Below are 22,720 nucleotides of genomic sequence, written 5' to 3'. Positions count from 1 at the left end.
GCGCGCGCCCGCCGCTCAGAGCCGCCTCTGTGGCCGGGCGGGGAGGCGGCGCGGCGGGGGCGGCTGCGGCCATGGGCGCGGAGCGGCGGCGCAGCGCGGCCGAGGGGCTGTACCGGAGCCTCCGCCGGTGCGAGCGGGGCGCGGCTCAGGGGCCGTACCGGAGCCTCCGCCGGTGGGAGCGGGGGCGCTGCCGAGGGGGCCGTACCGGAGCCTCCATCGGTGCGAGCGGGGCGCGGCTCGGGGGCCGTACCGGAGCCTCCGCCGGTGGGAGCGGGGGCGCTGCCGAGGGGGCCGTACCGGAGCCTCCGCCGGTGGGAGCGGGGCGCGGCTCGGGGGCCGTACCGGAGCCTCCGCCGGTGGGAGCGGGGCGCGGCTCGGGGGCCGTACCGGAGCCTCCGCCGGTGCGAGCGGGGCGCGGCTCGGGGGCCGTACCGGAGCCTCCGCCGGTGGGAGCGGGGCGCGGCCGAGGGGCTGTACCGGAGCCTCCGCCGGTGGGAGCGGGGCGCGGCTCGGGGGCCGTACTGGAGCCTCCGCCGGTGGGAGCGGGGCGCGGCTCGGGGGCCGTACTGGAGCCTCCGCCGGTGGGAGCGGGGCGCGGCTCAGGGGCTGTACCGGAGCCTCCGCCGGTGGGAGCGGGGCGCGGCCGAGGGGCTGTACCGGAGCCTCCGCCGGTGGGAGCGGGGCGCGGCTCAGGGGCTGTACCGGAGCCTCCGCCGGTGGGAGCGGGGGCGCTGCCGAGGGGGCTGTACTGGAGCCTCCGCCGGTGGGAGCGGGGCGCGGCTCGGGGGCCGTACCGGAGCCTCCGCCGGTGGGAGCGGCCGAGGGGCCGTACCGGAGCCTCCGCCGGTGGGAGCGGGGCGCGGCTCGGGGGCCGTACCGGAGCCTCCGCCGGTGGGAGCGGGGCGCGGCTCAGGGGCCGTACCGGAGCCTCCGCCGGTGGGAGCGGGGCGCGGCCGAGGGGCCGTACCGGAGCCTCCGCCGGTGGGAGCGGGGCGCGGCTCGGGGGCCGTACCGGAGCCTCCGCCGGTGGGAGCGGGGCGCGGCCGAGGGGCTGTACCGGAGCCTCCGCCGGTGGGAGCGGGGCGCAGCCGAGGGGCTGTACCGGAAAATCTCCCCCCGGACTCTAGGTGGCCTAACGTGTTGTTTTCTTTCAGGATATACGAGGAACGGAGGGAAGGCGCCCCGGAGCACCCGCGGCTCTTTGAGGTAAAGCGCGTGCGGAAACGCGCGTGGCCCGTGTGTGAAGCGTGCAGCTGTTGAGCAGCAGCTGAGATGTCACCTAACGGGGAAAAATTGGCTTCAAAACCGCCGTGTTTGGTCCGCCCCCGCCTGAAGCTGGAGGAGGGGCGGGTCCCAGCGTGCCGCCCACCTGGCGCCGGCAGCAGCCTTCCCCTCCCCTTGTGCTCTAATTGCACCTGATTTCCTGCACCTGATGACAATTAGCGTGTTTAAAGCAGGTGCAAGGATCAAACGGCCGGCGCGAGGCTGGGGGCGCAGGTGGCTGGGGGTCAGCTGCCGCCAGGGGCTCGGGGGAGAGCGGCTGTGTCACCACGCTGTGCTTTTCGTGCTTCAGACTCGCGGCTAACGTCTGCAAACAGCGCTTAGAGCTCTCCCGGGGCCTTCAGAGGAGTGGCCAACTGATGCTTAGTAGTATTCTCTCTCGAGGGCAGCTGGTAACTGCCGTTGCTGCTTAACAACTCTCCCTTCTATCTCAGGTTATCTGAAGTTGTTGTTCGTCAAACTGAACTTCACTTTCTCATAGGATCAACCTGTCAGGGATTAATTTCTCCATGCTGCTTGTTTGGAAGCTGTTGTGTTTTCACAGTTGATTGGGTTCCCTCTGTGGCATGCAGTAGCTGTGTGTTCTCCCGTAGTAAGAAAGCCTTGGCTTCATGAATGGTTGTGATAGGGTTGGAAGCAGTTTGTGGGGATAGTTAATATTGTGATTTCAAGTACAAAAGTCAATGCTAAAGTATGGCATTTCTATAAAGTGTGTTTAAAAGGCTGCTTTATCTTTTTCCAGACTGATGTAGAGATCTGTTGGATTGGTGATAGCTGCAAAAGTCCCATTGAAAGATTTTGGCATGGCAACAGTATGCAATATATTTTGCAGAAAGCAGTAAGTGGGAGCGTTATTTGTTAATTCTTCAAACATAATCTGGACTTTTGAATTACCATCAAAATATTTTCATGTACCTTGCATTTTTTTGTCTTCCTCCTGCATTTTTTTTAGAGGCACAATGAAGAAAGTGACCCTGTGGAAGAATCAGAAAGAGATGATGTTTATGGCTCTGAGCTTTTGCCAACAGAGAGTTCTGGACCTGCGGCTCTTTCTGTCACAAGAGCAAAGTAAGTGTCGAAGATGTTTGGGGTAATTTTCTTTTGCAACTTTTATCTCTCCGGTGTTCAAAATCTCTTATTATTTTCAATCCCTCACGATTAAGTTACTCTTTAGCTGAGTTGAGGAGATATGACCCTTTTTCTTCCTGCAAAATGGCCTCACCGGGCTAAAAGTATTCCTAAGAAAGTAGCTAAATCCAAGGTACTGGAAAAGCACTTGTGAGCTTTTCCATTAGTTTATTGGGACTAAATGGGTGTAGGTGAGGGAAGAAAGCTTACAAAGACTTCAGTGCTTGTTTTTGTCTGGCTGGAGTTCTCTGGCTTTTGAAATAGCAAGGCGTGTTTCCCAAAACCTGGTATCTAGTTTGCTTTAACTGCTTTGTCCTTTTAACATGCTTAAAATGTAAAATCCAATTTTAATTTTATTAGTCTAAATGAAAGTATTATCTTCACTATTTTCTGAGTTATGTTATCTTATTTCCTTCTTTGTGGCTTCATTGTCCTTCCTGCAAGAAGAGCATTATAATACTGCGTTGTTTTGGTAACATGGCTTGATGTCTGCTCATGAAGCATGCTAGGCCAGAGTTAAGTTTTCTGCCAGGGATAGGTTTAGCTATAGTTACTAGCATCTTATTTTTTTTCCCCTCTTCATATTTCCAGGCAGTTGATTTCCTTATATACAATGGTACAAAATCCAAACATGACCCACTTGAAGTTAGGTGAACTGGTGATGCTTCCCCCCGTCTGGATAAGGTGTGATGGTTCTGATCCTGAGCACACTTACTGGCTTGGAGCTGAGCCTCTCAAAGCTGGAAATAAAATCAGCGGGATCAATCTCTATATGGTCACCTGTGATGGTAAGGTTATAATGTTACTCGGAAGTTAAATGAGGAAGGCTTAAAAATGTGGGAATATTGATGCAGTGAGGCTTTCTTTGTTGTTTGTGTGATATTGTCTGGGTGCTGCTCTCTGTTCTTCAATTTAAAAAACAAGAAGGGGGGTGAAAGGAAGAAAAGATGTCTTTTAACCCATGCCATGTGGAGGAAATAACTGTTAATGTAGTTAATGGAACAGTATCTGTGCAGACCTGCCTTGGCTCAGGTGCAATACCTTCGTAAATTTCACTTGCTACTTACCATACAAGCACCGGCTTTGGCTAAAGGTTTAGATGTTAACACCGGCTGTTCCTATCAAGAGGAGAAAGGCAAGAAGAATGCTTTCTAAAGGGTAACACGAGTTGTACTTGGTGGAGTGAAATATTTGAGAACTAATTTGAATCATATCAAATGAGATTTTGATTCTTTCGTTTTTCCTTTCCTAGGTCCTACAGCTGATAAAACCTCTTTTGCAAACCTGGAAGAGCTCCAAATGACACACAAAATGAGACATCATTCCTCTCATGTAGGTTTTTATGGCTTGTTGCATCTCCAATCTCAGTTTAAAAACGCTGGGTATGGATTTATGATGCTGGTTTTGAGGAGCTTTATAGATTCTATGTAGAAACTCAGCTGAGTGTGGTTCTGTGGTATAAGTCCCTTTGGAAGTAACGTTATAACTCTCTGTATTGTAGTGTATTTGCCTAGTGCCCTCTTTTTGTGTTAGTAAAATGATTGAGGATGCATACAAACCAATCAGTGTTGCAGGTTTGTTGTCATTTGTGGTTTTTTAAATCTCCTTGTTCTAGGTGATGACAAAAGGATTTGCTCAGTATGAACTTATTAGAGCTGCTGCAATAGAGGACACCATTGTAGAATCAGAAAGCAGTATATATGTTGATATTACATGGAACACTGTAGATAAGATTCTGGAGATGCCTCCACTAATTTCATCTGCCACACTGGTAAGTCAGAATCCAAAAACCCCAAACTCTTTCCACAGTGTGTTATGGGTAGTGTAAGGGACAGGAAAGAGGTTTGACTCCTGACATTTATTGTTCTGTGTATAAGCACCACAATGTGTTCAGTACATAAATGGTAACTTATAGTAATATGCATTTCACTAATGGAAGTTTTACGTCACTTAATTCCCAAACTTTGAAAGTGACATACACTCCTGGAACTTTCAGAATATTACACTGGAGTCTGGGGACCCCAGAAGTCCTGTCTATCAGCTCTACAGAGAACTGCAGTTTCTCCTTGTAAGTATAAGTAAGAAATTACAATTTCAGATTTACGTAGAACAAGGATTTTGTGTGTTAATAATTTGCCTCATATAAAACTTCATCAGCTGTTTAAAAGATAACTGTAGGGCTTTATTTTAGAGTAAACTTAGAGCTCAGTTTTATCAGTCTTGAACAGAGGACAACTCATGAGCACCAGGGAACTCTAAATTTGTGGGTAGCCATATAGAAGAGAGATTCTTGGAGAAGTTAACTACATTTTGAGTCATGCACAACCTCAAACAAGAACTGATTTGTGCTCTTCTGATTTTTGTGCTGCCTTTAGGCTTTGGCTGAAGGTTTGAAGACAGGTGTGACTGAGTGGCCTGAGCCATTAGAGTCTGAATCGGCCGTTGAACTGGTCCAGGAATTTCTGACTGGTAATTGCTGGATGTTGCATGGGGAGAGAGGGATGTCACATTTCACAGTGGGAAAGTAAGAGGAGTAAATTCCACATAGCATTTTTAAAGTAATAGAATTAGGGGTGTTGATTTCTATGCTATAAGCACCACAGTGCATCTGTCACCTTGTCTGAGTGTCTTGTTTAAAAATAGTAATTGATTCCTTATAAAAATGTTTAAAAAGCACTTGAGAGTTCAGAATGCATCTTTCAAGTTGTCTGGCGTGCACATGAACATCTAAATATGCTGCATGTTCCTCTTGTGGTGGAAAACAATGCTTTGACATCTGAAAATGAAGCTTCCAAAATTCCTTCTGAAAACTGTTGTGAACAACATGTGTCTAGTCAGAAGTTTGAAGTACTGGAAAACAAAGCAAAAAAGAATCAAGTGTAGGAATGCACCAAAGGGTTTTCAAATGCAAGTGTAAGTTTTTTAGCATGTATATAAAACTCTGATAAAGTATAAACCAGACACAAACTTTGTCAAATACATGCGGAAGAAAACCAGACACCTGTTAGACCACCTGCTATCCCTTACCACTCCTAGACTGTGACCTAGCAAGTTCATCCTTAGACATCAGGCCGTAGCAAAGGTGTATGGGGAAAATGCAAAGCTTCTACTAAAAAAATAGTAAGTTCTTTTCAGACTACATCCTCACCCAGTTAAAACAGTGTTAAACTGAATAAATGTTGTCCATTAGCCATCCAGCCAGTGTCTTTTTCATAGTGCTGAAATTGATTTTTCTCCTCTACTAGATTTAAAGAAGCTGGATGGACATTGTGTGTCTGGAAACAAGAAGGAGACAGAGGTAGGTGCAGTTTCTTACCAGTTGCCTTGTCATCTCATTTCCCGTGTAACTGTAGTTAGTTCACACTCTCAGTGTGTCTTCTATGTTGTTATGTATATATGTAGATGCATAGACATAAAGATGTGGAGATAGATATCTTGCTTTTTCTGCTGTGTAAAAATGAGAGAAGGCCTTACAGGTAAAACTAGGAATTCTGTAACTATCCTGTAATAGGTCACTCCAACTTTTACCTCCAGAAAACCTCTCTTTTTTTCTTTTTCATCTAAATGATCTACTAATGTCTGTGATACATCTTTTTTTAATGAACTTACTGCTGTTTTGATTTGCTGCTTTCCTTTTTCACTCCCAAAAGCTTGCAAATGGAACTTCCTTTGTTTTACTCTCCTCAGACTATTGCATGATGTCCCAGTTTCTTCCAGAAACTCTAACCTTTGCATTATTGCATTCTATCAATAGTTTGCTTGCCTGAGGTAATGATTTGGGGCCAGTTTAGTGGTATCAAGTTGGATATCTGTCCTATTTATCTAGAGGTTTCTGGTATTCTAAAGCAAGGGACAAGTTTGCATTGTAAAAATGTCTTCACTTACATTCAGATTTTTTTTTCCCTTTCAGTCTACAAGGAAAAGTTTGAGTCTTTTCCCTATTGAGAGGGAAGTTGCATTTTGTTAATGATAAAATGATTTTATGTTGCTAAGCCAGAAATATTGAGGTTCTAGGAACAGGAAGATAGTTCTGCATTCTGAGGATCTATGTATGTAGCAATTTTGGCCTTCCAGGGCATTGCCAGGTGTAAGTAGCTATTCAGTCATCTCTGAGATTGGTGTGGCATGGGTCATATTCTAAGTTAGTGCCTGCTGGACTGTATGAGAGCTGCTTACCAATGCTCTGTGCATAGTGCCATTATAAGGAGAAAGGACTGTCTTGAGATAAGCAGTTGCTTTTTACCAGACATTCTGTGCATTGCTTGGATATGATGAAAAGCCTTTTTGCTAGTGGACTTCACATCCTGGTCCAAAACAAGCCATTCTCCAGTGTGATAGTTCTGAAAAGAATTAGTCTTGGTTTTAGATAAAGATAAGCTTGTGAATTACCATTCACTAGTAGTTTCTATGCAGTAGTTTCCCTGGAAAGGGAGCAAAAGTAGCAATGCACCCAGTTTGGATCTCAGGAGGAATTTGGAATTCATAATCTTTGAATCTTAGGCATCCTTTTTTCCTTAAACTCTTTCAGAAAATCAAATGTGACACAGCTGCAGTGGCCAGCTCAATAAAATCAATCTTCAGTGAGCGAGGAGACCTGGATTTTGCTGAACAATTATGGTGCAAAATGAGAAGTAAGTGTGGTGTGGATTTTTCCTTCAGCTGTTTTCCTTTCTGTTCTATCTGCTGTGCTGGATCTGAAGTACAATTTTTAGGTTGATAAAGGAGTTCAGAAGCCTCACCATTCTTGTAACACCACTCACAGTTCCTCAGTAAAATACAGTTTTAAATGTATTTCTTGCTATTTTTGTTAAGCTCTTCCAGAACTTTTAGCAACTTCTTTCTGTTTGAGAGATGGAGTTATGCAGCTTTTAAATCCCTTTCATTCCTATTAGTGTTTAACTACTGTTGTGTTGGAGTCAACACTGGATAGCTAAAATGTACTTTGACTGCTATTTACCTTCCTTAAGGGCAGTGCCAGCTGCCCAAGATAAAAAGACTTGTTGATTAGGAAGCAGTTAGTTGGATAGATAGATACTAATAGCTCATATTCTAGACAAATGCTGTTCAGATAAACAGATAAAATGTGTTGAGCTTCAATGTGTATAGAGGGAATGTGACCACAACTTATGTGATAATCTGCTTCTGCTGTGTGCTGTTCCAAGAGTCAAATGCAGTTCAGTGGTCTCATTTTTTCATCATTGTTTCTTTAGAGTAACCCTTTTTAAAGCCATGACAAACTTTACAAGCAGCAGTGCAGCCATTCCTGAAATGAGGGGTTTCATTCTTGCAAATTTGTGTTGGCCTGTTGTTAGTGACTTGACAGATAGAGAGAGCACCTGCAGTGGTAAGTAAAGTATTGCATCTTTTTTTCTGAAGGTGTCAGTTCCTATCAGGAGTTGGTCCAGTGCTTCACATTGGTCATGAAATCCCTGGAACGTGGTGAGATACAGCCCTGGGTATGTATTTATATTTCTCAATAGATGTTGACATTTTGGGTTGTTTGAGGCAGAATATAGTTCTTGTGTTGGTTTTAAATTAACGTCACGTGTCCCAGCTTCCCTCTACTGCCATGGGGCTGGGCTGTAAACAACGTTTGTGATGTTTTGTTCAGTGCCATCACAAGAAAACCTCTCTGATTTTTAGATTCATCAAGGGAGCAGCAGTTTTCTAAGTAATTTGATTCAACAGTCTTATCATGGAAAGATGGAGGCTGTTTCCCTCAGTGGCATCACTCCAATTCAAATGCTTTTGGAAGTTGGTTTGGATAAGATGAAGAAGGATTATGTCAGTTTTTTCATAGGTAAGCCAGAAATCTGTTAGACATTCAAGGGAAGAGATATTCCATGCAGGAGATGATGAAGTTTTAGGTAACCTTGATCTTGCCTCTCCTTCTGTCAGCCTAAGTGCTGTTTCTAGCCTCTTTAATAATTGTGCTTTTCAGTTGTGTATGGCTGCAAAATAACTGTAGCCTGCAGAACTGTGTATTTCTTTCTCAATTAAAAAAACCCTTTATGTTCAAATTTGTGGAAGTGTTGTTTTCTTATCTGTTTGCTGTAGGTGAACAAATACAACTCTCATGTTCTTCCTGTCTTTTCTTCCAAGGTCTGTTTGGGTTAAAAGGAAATTGGGCAAGGATATTTATATGCAGTAGCTGTATTTGTACAGTCTGTAGTATTTAGGAAAGTATTTCGAAACTATGGCTGGCAAGATTTTTGTGAAGTACACTTTTTCTTGCAAATATTGTGGTTTTGTTGTCAGTAGCTTTACCTTTCTTTCAGAGTCTGTGGGAGGAGGTTGTGTTACCATTGTTGTTACCCACTCCCTTCTCCTTCATCTCTTTGTTTCTTCCTTTCTTTTTTGCTTTGTTATCCTCTTTAAATTCTTTGTTTCATTTGCTTTTTTATTTTCACTCCTTGTAAACCTACCTGTCCCAAGGAGGGTGGCTGTCTCAAAGTATCTTGTAGGTTTCTTCATTGTATAGCCTTGGTGGTAAATAAAATCATGCCTCTACCATGCCACTCCACAGGTATTTTTTTCTTATATTGAATGGGTAATGATGTGAGTAAACAACTTTGCAATCCCAGTGACTTTGTGCTTTCCTTTGTGAGAGTTCCCTGTTTGCTTACCTGGGTGTTACCTGTATTTCACCTGACTCTGTGTAGCAAATTTTAGCTTTCTTATTTTTTTCCCCGTTTTTTTGACAGGTCAGGAACTTGCAACATTGACCTACTTGGTGAGATGTTTTATTTGTTTTCACTCTGAAATCACCATAAAGTAGAGCTTGCAAAGCTAATGGTGGGGTGCAAGTCATATCATTCCTATAAGCTGAGAAACTCAATTGCAAATCATGAGGCTGAAACAATATCCTGCAGAAATGTCATTGTAGTGTTTCTTACCCGTGTATTACCGTGTGGGTCACTGGCAGGCAGGACAGTGAACTTCTGTACATTCACTGATAGCATGCAACTTCATTCTGATTCTACTGGGCTGTTCATGACATTTTGGTTTCCCAAAAGAAGCAGGAAAATTATTTTAGTATCCTGAGGATGTGTTGTGTGTCTGTAGAAATTGAGTGTCCAGTTAAGAGCAGAAGCTGTTTTGCTGTTCCAGGATTACTTCATTTCTACATCAGTAGATCTACAAGAACAAGTTCATCGTGTTCAAAAGCTTCACCATATGCTGGAAATAATGGTCAGCTGTACAGTCTTACTTCAGTTCAAGCATGAGAACCTCTTCCCTTTAACACAGTAATTATTTCACTTTTACTTCTTGCTCTTTGAGTGGCAATAACAGATTATCTTTGACAGTTGTAAAGAAACCCTCATTATTTTTTAGTGAGAGCAGTCCTCCTTAATGTTGGTGGTAATGAGACTGCTGAAGTAGCTGTTGGGTCTTCCTGTTAAATTGTGCTTTGTGACTAAAATTGAACAACAAAGGAATTAATAAAATGAAGTTTGAGGGTATAGTTAATTTTGCACAAAGTTTATGCATGTTGCACAAGCATTTCTCCAAAGAAAGTCACTAACTTGTTGATTCTTGTTGTAGAATTTGCATGAACTATTACAAGGAACACCCTCTAAATGAGAAGCATGTGTTTCAACTGCCAATCAGACCAGCACTTGTCAAGAAGTTCTATCAAAAGTAAGAGAATCTTCAGTCTCTACAGCGTTAGAATTCAGATCCATCTGAGCAGCTGACTGAACTTTGGCATTTCTTCATCAGTGATCACCCAGAAGTATGGAAGGTGGACATAAGCAGTGGGCATGGACAGAAGGAGGTTAAAACGACGTGGCAGCTTAGCACTAATCCTCCAGTTGAACACATGGCATCAAGCAGTGCAGGTAAGGACACGATACAATGGAAGTACACATTTAAAATGCAAGTCTTTCTTCTGTATTTAGTAGATCTGAACTTTTTCTTGTGTCTTCAGCAAAAGTGAAATGATGTTTTGCCCTTGAGTAAAATGATGAGATGGTATTGGTAGAATGTGAAAGCTTTTCCAAGTGGTGACTCTGGTTTCTCATCCTTGACAAGTTTTTAGAGGTAAACTAACAGAGTAGTTCCAAATATGACATAATAGTTAATTATTCTACACAATATCTTACAACTGAGTTCTAAAATCTTTGCCAGTGAGTCTGGGTTTGAAGAGGAATTTACCTGTTAGTGAATGCTGGCCCCTAGTCAGAGAACCAGGGAGGTGCTAAGGAGACGAGACATGCCTTGCTACAATCAAATGTAGATCAAGTGAAAAGCATGTGGGGATGAGGTTTGATACAGGGTAAAACCTTCCTGACATTCTCCATTTTTGTCATGAAGTGCTCCTTTCAATAAAACTGAAGTTTTGAAACCAGTTCTTGTAGCTGCTACATGAGCTCATCTCTACAGTTTCTCTTGGAAGTGTAGTAACTAATCCCACCTCTGACTTTTGTCCGTGCAGGTCTCTTTTCCGACTCCATGGTTGATGGAAGCAGTGAAGAAACGATGTATTTTGTTACAATGGCGAAGTGCAGTCAGGTGCATTTCACATAAGGCAGGCACTTGAAAGGTACAGTAAGGGGGAAAGTTCAGTATTGTCTGGGTCCAACAGAGTATTTAGAACCACTCTGTGATTTGAAGAGCAGTCCTTCTTACTGATTTACTTGCTTTGGTCTGGTTGGTGTGACGTACACTGCTGTGATTCATCTGTTCACATCTGCTTTCTTTAGAAACACTGTGCAATTAGGAATGTACTACATGGTTATTTGACAATGTAGTGGATTCTTTTGTTCATACATTTACAAACATTCAATAAAGTTCTGCACTTTTGGGCTTTAAATATGACTTTTATTCAGGAGGAGTGCAAGCAGGCACTGTTCAAGGTGTGAATTGTCTTAACCCAACAAAACAAGCATTATTTTCGTGTTTTCCTGGTGTCAGGTGACCTTTAATCATCCAGGTAGGTTTGGAAACTTGTCCATCCAGGGCATTGTAAACTTCTGACAGTTTGATTTTGATTTGTCCCTGTATTTATCTGTTTGGAGTGTTCTTGGATATGTTTCATTCTTATCTTCGAATTCTTTCTTTCCCCTCAACACAAAGGAAGTTGTTTCAACATTGTTGCCTTGTATACTTCTGCTTAATTTTCTGAGACAGATTTTGGATATAATTGCCTGGCCATAACCTTTGAAATACTTTGGGATGGCAGTTGCATATGTTCTTATGTGGATTAGACATGTAAGGTTTTGGTAGGGGAGTTTTAACTGATTCTATAGTATGTGCTGAAGAAATCATTTGAGACAGAAATGTTTTGTGTACAAGAAGCTGTTGACAAGAATAAAACCCTAATGTTCATGCTTTTTCAGACCTCTACATTTCTGTCATTTCTGAGGTCTCCTCAGTAAATCTTATTTCTTATCCCTTATTGCATCTTAATGTGTTTAATAGTTACCCTTTGAAGAGGAGCTAAGAACAAACTCCCTTTTTTGGATTTAGATAATTCTACTCTGTCTTCAGTATAGATGTACATACAGGGTTGAAAATGCAGGGCCAGCTCCATAGGAAACACGTTTGCTGCTTTGCTTTAGAGGAGTAATTCCAAGCACAACAGAAAGACAACATAGCCTTATCCTGCAACAAGCTTTTGTTAGGCACGGATTTAACTTCTTCCTACTTGCTGTAGAAATTTGAGGTAGAATATTCCATTCTGCATGTACTTAGATTGCTTGTAATACACATTTCTGTGTGTAACATTATAAACTCATATAAGGTAAACCTACATCCCTCTAAACAAAACTAGAGTCTTGTTCAGATTTAAACCAAACTAGAGCTTGGTTTAAATCTGACTCAGCAGTTTTCATCTTTGATCAATCACTTCAAGTAATTCTACTCCATGCCTAAACAGTAAGATGTCTGTTATCCCAACTTTTAGACATAAGTTAATGTTTAAGCAGTACTATTGCAATTGGGAATCTGTTTTAAAATGATGCTTCTGTCTCTCCTCGAGTAGCAATTACATGCTAATTAAAAGTCTGTTGCTGAACAAACTGGAATCAGAATTTGCAAACAGGTTTTAATCATTTGAACTTTGGCAAGGTTTGAATCACTTGAGTCATAGCTAACGATTTTTCTGGTAAACAGAATGTATGGTAGTTCCCAAAATAGTAAGAGATATAAAATCTGCTACTTAGAAGAAAGTAATGCAGAAAGAAAGTGTGCTTGGAGTGTTGATTAGAAATATGTTGTGGGAATTGAATAGAAGAAATACAGAAGTACTAAGAGGACAGGGAAAGGAGTATTTCTTTACGGTGGTGTAAAAAGAGGCAGCTGTGGTGAACTTTAACCAATATGAGAAACAAGTTGCGTGCAGATGTCTGTAAGCGTGTCACTTTAACGGTGGTTTCGAAGGTGGGATATTAGTAGGCCAATACTGATGAGCATGCAGAGTGTGAAGACTGCAGGAAGAACAATCTCTGTCACCATTTCCACGTGAGCAACCTGGGAATCTAAAGTTTGAGACAGGAGTAATACGTAAGCGATTTCACCTTCTGCAGCATCCCAGTTGTTATCTTGGAGCTCACATAGGTGAAGGGTTTTTGGAATGTTTATGGCTAAAATGATTTTGTTAAATGTCAACACCAACATAAGCAGCAAACAAAGCGAAGCCTCACAAGTCTGCAAAAGCTGGAGCAAATCAGTGGCAGTGTTCTCTCTTTCTAAGGTGAGTTTTTAAAGGTGTCTTTATTCTGTGAGTGTTCAAAAGGCTGCAGAAAGCGTGATTTACTAGGAATTAAGTTCAGTGCGTTATCAGTATTGTGCTGTTCCCTTGATTTTTATTACCCTTTGTGAAGGGAAGGGTAGCAAAGAAAACTGTCAGAGAAGTCCTTGGGAAGCAAGGAGCCGTTTTGCACCTCTTTGCAAAATGAAATGGGTTTTATTGTTTAGAGTTTTGCTCCACAGGTAAGTCTCAAAGAATTCAGTAATCCCGTTATTTCACATCAAACACATCACCTGGCAGCTGAGGCTAGGGCTAAACTTGGGATGACTGCTTTTTTCTACCATGTGGAATTTATCTCCTCCTACTTGTGGTTTAACACTACCTTGGGCCAACACTTTTTGTAATACTTTAGTTAGCTATTAGAAGTAAAACATTTTAGTTGTTTTCTGTCCACGTGGTTGTCTTGATTTGTCTGGGTTTGGTTTATGGTTGGAAGAGCATTCATCACTCTTATTACTTAAGGTGAATGCTGCCATCCATAGCCTTAGTTGATACCTTAGTGATACCTCTTTCAGTTTGTGTACTGCATTAATATACAAAGTTGATCTGTTGACCTACAGTGTTTTAGTTGCAGAGAGTAGAGAACGGCAGTGTTCTTTAGAGGCTTGTTGTATTTGAAAGCTGTTGGGCTTTCTGAGAGAAAATACCTTTCAGGACCCACTAATAGTTGTGTTCATAGAGAAATTGAAATGTACTTCTATAAAACAAACTAGAAGACACATAATTACCTGCAGTAAGGAGCTGGTGTGTGGTAGAGCAAGTGTCCATGGCCGCCTGATACCAGTGTTTCACCTGAGAAGGTTGACACGTAGCAGTTCTATTAGACTGTAACATGCTGTCTCCTTCACAGCAACTTCTCTGTCCTTGAACATTTGTCCATGGCAATTGACTTGAAGTTATTTTATTCTGGCAACATGTGATTTTTCTGGAACTTTCTTTGTATCTTTTTAGACTTTTACTGTAATGTATTTCTTTAGTGTTTCTTTTAAAGCACATAGTATTCTGTAGTATTTTCCAATGAGGCAGCACATACAGGGAATTTCCTGCCTGGAAATCTGACAGAACACTGGTAACTTCTCATGCAGAACTTCTGATCACATCAGAGAGTCAAATTAGAGTTTGTGAAATGCTTTGGAAACAGTAATTGAGGCCGTCTCCATTTTCTCTGCCTCTGGAGTGCTGTGTATTTAACCAACCCTAACCCAAAGTGGGGTTCCTGCAAGTGTTTTATGAAGCTCAATGCCATAGCTGCCTATATAGCAAAGAAAAAAGAATAAAATTAGCCATTTACATCACCTCTCTTGGATTTGGGAATCCATTTGCACTAATGATCTTCTTGTAGTAGTCAACAGAAGCCTTTGGGTATCGGGGCTTGTTCTTGTTCTGAAAATCAGTGTGGTAAAATCCAAATCTTTCTGAGAAGCCTTTGTTCCATTCAAATGTATCCAGCAGTGACCAGGCAGTGTAACCTTTGATGTTAACACCATCCTTTAGAGCTGTGAACAGAGTACAATGATTCTGTTAGACTTGTGGTTAAAATGTGATGTTCTGTAGGGGTTTTGTTTTACACCAAAAAGAGATGGGAAGGAGGGGAGGAATACATACAGATGGGAAAACATAAAGTAGTTTAGATTCTTTGTTATCTTTAGCTTAGAGGTCCTAGAGCTCTATCAGAAGGGCAATTAAGTGCAGTCTCTCCTTTCTGAAAGCAGAAACTGATGATCTGTTCTAGTACTAAAGCTCACATGGGTTATTACGTGTATTAACCTCAGGACATTTGTCCAAGTTGCCGTTTTGCTGGCAGTGTATTCATCTCATCTGGTGTCCATGTTGATCTGTGAATATGTATTTCTCTACGATTTCAATTCTAAGAGTAAAAAATAGGTGAAAACACTCAAAGAGATCATGCACTAAAAAGAGGGGTTTAAAGTTACCTTTCAGCATTTCATTAAGATATCCTTTCAGATACTCTATCCGCCAGTCATCACACAGCTGAGAGCACCGAGCCTTGTCAGAAACGCCGTTCTGTGTCACATAAATGAGAGGGTTCCCATACTGTGTCTGCAAAACAAGACGTGTGTAGACCAGTTCATATGAACAAAATCATCTCTCTTTGACAGAACATGAGATTCTGAGTTAATGAGCCATTTTCTTTAGGAACTAAAGTGTGTAACTGGGAATTTCTGCCTGGAAAGCAGCCATCTGTGAGAGGTGGAAACGGGCTGGCTTCTTGGGAAGAGTATAGGAACATTGCCAGGGCAGGCAGGGGTGCAAGTAGGAAGGCCAGAGCCCTTCTAGAATTAAATGTAGCCAGGGATGTTAGGGGACAGTAATGAGGCATTTTTCAAGTACATCAGCAGCAGAAGGATGGTGAGGGGCAATGTGGCCCCGCTGCTGAACGCTGAGGGTGCCAACCCCTACCATTCTAGGATTTCAGTCAACTACAGCTTTTGTGTAAAATTGCTGAACTCTGTAGCTTTCTGAACTGAAATGAAGGTGCTTTCTTCCCCACTATGACAGGGTCAAACTGTTGAAAAAGCTAAAATAGTGCAAGTGCAGCTTCTGCATGCAACCACACATTTTGTTCACTGCCATTCAAGGATTTACTCATAAAGATACAATCACCTTAATGAAGTTGAGCAATCTTCTGAATCCCCAAGGCACAGAATATAGCCACTTAGGTCCTGGAGCTGGCCACTCAGGGTCCACCAGTTCAGCTAAATCCTGGTCAGTGTGGTAACTGGACACTTGTAGAAAGGGGAAGCTCCTCTGTAGTATGTAACGAGTAGTGAAATGACCTATTCCCAGGAAATCTGATGTGCCTTTGATGTAGCTTTTCTCTTGCACTGAGAATCTTGGTAACCTTGATGTCCCCAGGCCCTGCTGAGCACTTTTCATACCTATCAAAATAATTACAGGAAACATGCTTCTGAGGAGCACAGGAAATTGTTCCCTTTGCCTCGCCAAACACAAAGGTTGTTCTGAGCTTAGTCTAGAGGACAGTTTAGTTCCGTTGCTTTTTTTAAGGTGAAAATCTTCCTCTTTTTGGTGTGTGGAGAAGTAATTTGGGTACAGTACATGGAGAAAGGGAATTAAAGTGGTGGGTTTATTTTTTCCCAAAGAGCACCATAAATGTCAGCAGAATGTTTGGAAACATAACATGGCAAGAACAGAAATGCTTTGCTGCTAGGTACACTGCCTGCCTCTTCATTCTGTGTGACAGAGTGGAACCTGTGGCAATGCAAGCTTTACTGCTGAAAAGCTGCTGGTTCTTTGGCCTTAGGTGGAAAACTCAGAAGAATATTTAACAACTCCCTGTCTTAGGCCACTGAAAATGGGCTGTGACTGAAAAGTGAGGTAGCTGCTTCCTTTCCAGTTTGGAGCACTGAGATGTGCAACTGTTGGGATCAACAGCAGCTCAGTTCTAATCTGCCCCTGGCCTGCTCAGGAGTTGTGTCCAGCCCATGGCCATCTGTTCCTCAGCCTTGTCTCACCTGGGTCCTCATGCTTGATTAAACTGCACATTGGTCAGGTTCTATTCTGCTGTTCTGTATGAGTATAATTGATTTTACAGCTGGTTCCTGGGGCTTACCTATGTAGTTCTTCATGACCTCTGGGTAGTCTCCTCTGTAGATGGGATTTGCAAACCATCCCAAATGAAACTGTATGTACCTCTCAGCAGCTTCTCTGTCTGTTTGGCTGTGTGGGTCAACAGGTTCACCCCAGCCACTAGTTAGGGAAATTCCAACCATACCTGAAACCACAGAGTGACAATTCAGCAGTTTAGGTGTAGCCTTCAAGCCCTTAATAGAAACAGAAGCGTAATTCCAGAAGGAGTCCTTGTTACCTTGCTGCTCGCTGCGCCACGTGCTGTTGTAAGAGTGCCATACCTTTGCGTGGGTCTGCAAGTTAAAATCACATGCATGTTTGAACCTCTTATACCAGAGTCAGTATAGGAAAGCTGGCAAAGAGCAAGAGCAGTTTTTGCACTAAAGTGTGTCTGAAAAGATGTCAAAGAAGCATTTATGCAAGATTAGGAGGTCCCCACGCAGGCAGGGCACAGCATTCAGTATAGGGTTCTGTCCAGCCTCTCCAGTCTTGGGATGTTTTGGCCTAACTGATTCAGGCAAGTGAAAGTTTACTTTTCCAAGAGCTGGTCTTAGTGAAGGCACTTGCAAAATCCAAATGGAAATTGTTGCATCAGTGGCACATCAGGCACGTGGCACTTCGTGCTGCACCTGGCTAACTGTGGTGGTCTAAGCTCAGGTGTTGAAAACATCATCGTTACAAAACTGTATTTCTATTGAAAGAGCAGAATGTAGAAAACCACAGTCTGCTAAAAGCTGTTAATTCACACACAGTTTAAAGCACAGCTTGAGTTTTACTTTGATGATATGGTGTGCTGCTTTGTATGCTCCACGTCCACCCAGCTTCAGTCCTGGCGCGTGTTCTCCCCTTTCGTAACCCATTTCAGCAACTGCCTGCAAACACATGGAAGCAGTTATCCTCTCACCAGCAGGGCTAATGAATGTGCTGCCTTCCTGTGGCCTTAAATCCTGCGCTCTTCTGCATGGGCTGTGTGTCTCCCAGTCACTCTGTCCTCTTCTGGTCCTTTTCCCCTCCCCTTGGCTCCTATCTGCTACCCTGCTGCTAGGTTGATAATGTGCTGTGGCATGATAGAAACATTGTGTTGGTGACTAGTGTTGGTGGACTGACTCAACAGCTGCTTGCTCCATGATGAAATGCATGAAGGGCAAGTTAGGACTGCCTCTGGTTTCTGTACCACTCTCCTCTCTAGCCAGTGACTTTTCAATCTTCACTGGAATCTCGTGTCTTAAAACACTGCCCTGGTGCACAATCTTACCACTGATATTTTTGGGCACACAAACTCATGGCCCCAAGTCTTTCCCTTCCCAATTTTTAACTACTTCCCTGTAGTGTCCCTTCCCCAGAACTTTGGGAGCAGAAGAGTGTGAGGGGAGTGGCTGGAAGGAAAGCACCAATAGCTTACCCAAGGGTTGCTGAAGGTTATCCAGTGTTTCACGCGGTCGCCAAACTTCTCAAAACACAGATTTGCATAATCATTAAAGTAATGGACCATGCTTACATTTTGCCAGCCACCATACTTTTCCTGGAGAACCTTCATAAATAAGAATTTCAAGGATCAATAATGTTATGGGTGATTTCATTAATGTTTACAAATGTGTAAAGGGTGGGTGTGAGGAGGCTGGAGCCAGGCTGTGCTCAGTGATGGCCAATGACAGGACAAGGGGCAGCGGGGACAAGCTGGAACAGAAGAGGTTCCAAAGAAGCACAAGGAAGAATTTGTTCTCTGTTGAGGTGAGGGAGCACTGGCAGGGGCTGCCCAGATGGGCTGTGGAGGCTCCTTCTCTGGAGACATTCAACCCCAGCTGGATGAGTCCCTGTGTGCCCTGCTCTAGGTGGTGCTGCTCTGGCAGGGGGGTGGCACTGGATGAGCTTTCCAGGTGCCTTCCAGCCCTTGACATTGTGACCTCAGAAGTACCTCAGAAGGAGACTTTTTCAATACTTCAATGTATGTAAACTATATCTAAAATGCAAATGAATAGACAACATTTCTGAGCACACCTGGAAGCCTGCAGGCAGCTTTAAACATTTTTTCTGAAGTGCACACAATCCTTACATTGAGAAACAAACCTCCAGTGGGAAGCATTTCTATTAGACACTACATGAATCTAACAGTGTCCAACCTGTGGAAGGTCCCAGTGGTAGAGGCTCACGATTGGGATGATATTGTTTTCCAGAAGAGTATTAATTGTATCATTGTAGAACTGGATCCCCTTCTCATTCAGTTGCTCTGCTGATGAAATGTGGAGACAAGAAATTACCAGGGTTGGTTTTCAAACAACTGAAAGCAGGGAACTCTGTACATTTTAACCAAGGGATTTTGCACTCTGGTGATGAGTGTACTTGTAAGGGTTCACCTCTGTTCTGCAGACAATGAAACACAAACACATTTAACAGTTGTTAAACAACTCTAGTACACTCACAGGGAAAACTGTTTGTCTACTAATACTGGCAAGAATATGGCGAAGTTGTTATGCTTACTTTTGATGCCAGTGGGCATAATCCGAGGCCAGGAGATAGAGAACAGATAGTGATTCACTTTCAGCTCCTTCAGTAACTGAATGTCATCCTGTGAAAAGAAAATCCAATTAACATACCTCATGTCCAAGCAGAGTAACTCTTCAGTTGCTCATCTGCCTTAGTTAGTACTGAATGCAGAGTTGTGTAGAGAAGTTGCCCCGAAGTGGATTGCATCAGTTCTCTTCTGCATTTGAGTGGAGATGGTGCCTCTTTTCCTTGTGTGCTTTTCCCCCATTTGTTTCTTGGCTGTGCCAAGATGTCCTGTGATGTTTTGTGTCCACATCCAAGGAAACCAGATGTTTCCATCATCAAATAAAGGACAGAAAACTGAGTTGAGATGTTCTGCAACACAACTATCTACATTGGAATTTGTAATGTGCATATTTCAAAGAATAATATAAACACATCAATCCTGCCATCAAACAGTTTCGGTTAGCCACAGAAACGTGGTTATGCAGGCTTTCACTGGCTGTCTCCTACTGGAGTTACACCAGGACATGAATTCGGTATAAATACAGGTTCTTTTTCAAAGACATCATACATTTTGCTAGGAAATGAGAAGCTGATGGTATAGGCACCAGTGCAAAGGTAATTCTGATGGAGGCAAATGGAGAACAAATGGTTTTCTATAAAGAGGACAATGCAAGCTCTGGAAAGACAAGCCCACAGTAGTGAGTAAATGTTGAAATGCCTAAATCCCCTCTGAAAAACAAGTCCTGTCATCATCATGTCAACCTCTCCTGGTGCAATAGTCCAATGAGCCTCAGAGTTTCAACCTCTCTGTGGATTTTTAAGCCATTCTTTGAAGCTTTTACTTGTTTCAGAGAGATCAAACAAAATCTCCCATTTTAGCATTAAGGCATAATTAGTTTCTTATCTCTTAGTTCTTGCTGATGCCTCTGATTCTCCTTTGGATTTCATACACATAGAAAAACCTCAGCTGAATATAAGTCTTATCAAATTAGTTGGAATTGCAGTTATGTAATGTTGGCTTTATCACAGTCATTTGGGTCCCTCTTGCTGTGTATCTGTCTCTCTTCCAGGACAGCACTTCTGAAATTGATGTTGATAGTTTTAAGCTTGGAAACATGTTGCTAACAGATTTGCATTGATTATTTATTTGTTATCCATCCCAGAAACTGGAGACCATTCAGACAATGTTGAGGCACCTGATGGCTTTACTGTTCTTAAGTATTCATTGAAAAACTTTGCAGCTGCTCAAAACACACACAAAAAAGTTCATTTTCTTCAAAGCTCAAATGTGTTGGCTGTTCTAAGTATTTTGGACTTCACACAATGGTTAGAATATTTATTTGGACACAAAAGGCCTGAAAAACTGAGACATATTTGGGGAAAACCTGTGGTGTTACTGATTCTGTGAGATTATTGGGAAAGAACTAATTACTGAACTAATTGAAAACACCATCTCTTGGCTTCTGTAAGTTGAATGAGCCTGTAGAGCAACTAAAGCAACTCTTCTTTGCTGTTATTTCAAAATGGATAGCAGTATCATGAAGTGGCTCCAGAATGTTTCCAGAGGGACTGCTCCTCTTTAACAATACCTGAACTTTGTAGTAGCCGTCGCAAGCTGAATCTCCCGTTTCATTCCCAAAGACTTTCCCTTTCTTGTGTGTAAAAGCATCCCAGATACTCGGCCCTTTCCCATCCTTGTCCCAGGCCCCTTCAGTCTGATATGCAGAACTTCCAACACCCCATAAAAAACCTGAAGGTAAAAAGAAGCCAGTTATGGTTATCACATTTTCCTGCAAAGCTGGCCAATGTTTTCTATGTACAACGTTATTGGTGCATGAGAACGTGGTGTAGACTGAAGATGCCCTTTTCTGATGACTGAAAAGGGAATCTTGACTCTTTTCTATATTGAACCTTGTTTTTATCATGTTATGGTGCTGAGGGAGTGCCTTGATAGTGTGGCAGAAATGGCTTATTGCAAGGAAAATGTAGGTTCCATGTTATTTCTCCCTGCTAGGTTTTGTGGGACTTTTAGATGTTACAAGGGTAGCTATTGCTGTGTAAAACACAGATGTTCCTGTCTATTTTCCTACTATTATACAAAAGGACACGATTAATCCATTTCAATAAGCCACTTAAAGACTTGAGCATGAAAACAAATCAGTGCCTGTATCGGTTTGGTTTTGGTTGAATGAAATGTGTGTGTATAAATAGGCTGAAGAAAGGACAAGGTTTCCTAAAGCAGCATTGAAGAATGAATTAGGTAACACTAAACTGGAAACAAACCCAAGGCAGTTGTTTAGCTGATGTTCATCTCTGAAGTGAGCTACATCTCACAGGATATTTTTAGTTTATAATTCTTCATTGGTTGCAGATAATCTGTCAAAAAGGACTCCTCAGGTGTGATTTGTTGCACTATGAATCTTATGCAATCACAGATGGGAAAGGGAGATCTGGCTATGGAGTGTTAATTGTGTTAGCATTTACCCAGAGTTTACTGTTTTAAGTGACTGCATGAAGTGCAGGGCTTTGTGACTCCTAATCCATGACTGGCTGCAGAAGATATTAAGTATCCATTCTGCCAGAGCCTGAAGTTTTCTTTCTGTGATTTCCCATGAAGGACAAAGAAAACCTTTTGGTAGCTTTCTTGTGAGATCAGAGAAGTAAACCAAATGCATTTTAAAACCCACAATCGATTGTAGTTCAAAAGTACCAGCTGGAAAAGTGCCATAATAGAAAGAGCCTGGATTATTCTTTGTCCACTGGAAATCCTCAGCTGTGTTCAGCCACACTGCTGGCACGAGCATAAACCACGCTCTCAAAATGTAAGTCTTCATCACTGCAAAGTCTTCTCTGCAAGTTCCCACCTGATGAAATAGAAGAGCATTGTCAAGTGTTGCCACTGTATAAAGGAGGCTTAAGGTGATTAAAAGGGAAAAGCTCGTTTTTCTTGCTTTTAGCAGGGAAATAGGTACATTTTTAAGTGCAGGCTAAAAGCAGTGCTTGGGCTCAGAGCAAGATGTAGTTAAGCTTCTGCCAGAGTGAGAGAAGGATGAAGTGCAAAACGAGACCTATTAGAAGTGTTTCCTGCATGTTTTCCATAATGTTACTTACCTTGGCTCTAAAAGTCTCTTTGGTGCTAGTTATTGTTATTTTGGTCTAGATTTTAAACTCTGCCACCAGTGTTAGTCATGGGAACTCTGCAAACAGTGACTGTGAGTGGGAGCAAGCAATATAAGAGATTGTGCTGCCAGCATCTTGCCACCTAAATACGTAACAGAAACAAACCTGGTGACAGCTGAAAAGGAAAAGGAATACTTGCAAGTACTGCAGGTTTAATCATTGCAGTTTTTAGCTTGATGATGTCCCTTTATCCTGTTCCAGCATTGACTTAAAATACTATGTATACACTGTATTTTATACACTATATATATCTGCTAAATCAGGTTGAACTATTGGTGG

At 42.6% G+C, this 22,720-nt stretch overlaps 2 protein-coding genes across 6 annotated transcripts; one reads left to right on the top strand and one right to left on the bottom strand.

Annotated features, from left to right (window-relative positions):
• The first annotated feature begins 42 nt into the window (after positions 1-42).
• On the top strand, positions 43-11,224 carry ZWILCH (zwilch kinetochore protein). Of its 5 annotated transcripts, none has more exons than XM_061999378.1 (18): positions 43-127; positions 1,155-1,206; positions 2,024-2,119; positions 2,234-2,349; positions 3,001-3,197; positions 3,662-3,741; positions 4,025-4,180; positions 4,406-4,477; positions 4,785-4,878; positions 5,655-5,707; positions 6,938-7,040; positions 7,786-7,865; positions 8,053-8,209; positions 9,114-9,142; positions 9,520-9,656; positions 9,955-10,050; positions 10,132-10,250; positions 10,847-11,224. In XM_061999378.1, exons 1-18 carry the CDS (start codon positions 72-74, stop codon positions 10,936-10,938), a joined length of 1,785 nt encoding a protein of 594 aa, XP_061855362.1. In that variant the 5' UTR covers positions 43-71; the 3' UTR covers positions 10,939-11,224. The 5 variants fall into 5 exon arrangements, with proteins under 5 accessions (XP_061855362.1, XP_061855363.1, XP_061855366.1 ...); XM_061999379.1 differs by lacking the exon at positions 43-127 and adding an exon at positions 161-219; XM_061999382.1 differs by lacking the exon at positions 43-127 and adding an exon at positions 700-716.
• Positions 11,225-12,774: 1,550 nt separating this feature from the next.
• Positions 12,775-22,095, bottom strand: LCTL (lactase like). The gene is made up of 13 exons (XM_062000446.1): positions 21,972-22,095; positions 20,851-21,011; positions 19,250-19,337; positions 18,892-19,001; positions 18,174-18,302; positions 17,548-17,643; positions 17,010-17,064; positions 16,755-16,916; positions 15,788-16,062; positions 15,097-15,223; positions 14,459-14,658; positions 13,891-13,954; positions 12,775-12,890 (listed from the first exon to the last, which is right to left on the bottom strand). Exons 1-13 carry the CDS (start codon positions 22,093-22,095, stop codon positions 12,775-12,777), a joined length of 1,707 nt encoding a protein of 568 aa, XP_061856430.1.
• Positions 22,096-22,720: the final 625 nt, after the last annotated feature.

Source organism: Colius striatus, chromosome 7 (genome assembly GCF_028858725.1).
Source record: "Colius striatus isolate bColStr4 chromosome 7, bColStr4.1.hap1, whole genome shotgun sequence".
Lineage (NCBI taxonomy): Eukaryota > Metazoa > Chordata > Aves > Coliiformes > Coliidae > Colius > Colius striatus.
The sequence above is the reverse complement of the archived record's forward strand: the minus strand, read 5'-3'. Positions and strand labels throughout refer to the sequence as shown.

Excerpts from the sequence above, each read along its gene's own strand:
- ZWILCH (XM_061999378.1), top strand. The coding sequence starts at position 72 with ATGGGCGCGGAGCGGCGGCGCAGCGCGGCCGAGGGGCTGTACCGGAGC. Across the intron at positions 3,742-4,024 it reads TGAGACATCATTCCTCTCAT|GTGATGACAAAAGGATTTGC; the intron begins GTAGGTTTTTAT and ends TCCTTGTTCTAG. Across the intron at positions 9,143-9,519 it reads TTGCAACATTGACCTACTTG|GATTACTTCATTTCTACATC; the intron begins GTGAGATGTTTT and ends TTGCTGTTCCAG.
- LCTL (XM_062000446.1), bottom strand. The coding sequence starts at position 22,095 with ATGAAGACTTACATTTTGAGAGCGTGGTTTATGCTCGTGCCAGCAGTG. Across the intron at positions 19,002-19,249 it reads TATGCCCACTGGCATCAAAA|CAGAGCAACTGAATGAGAAG; the intron begins GTAAGCATAACA and ends ACATTTCATCAG. Across the intron at positions 13,955-14,458 it reads GATTCCCAAATCCAAGAGAG|GTGAAACACTGGTATCAGGC; the intron begins GTGATGTAAATG and ends CAACCTTCTCAG.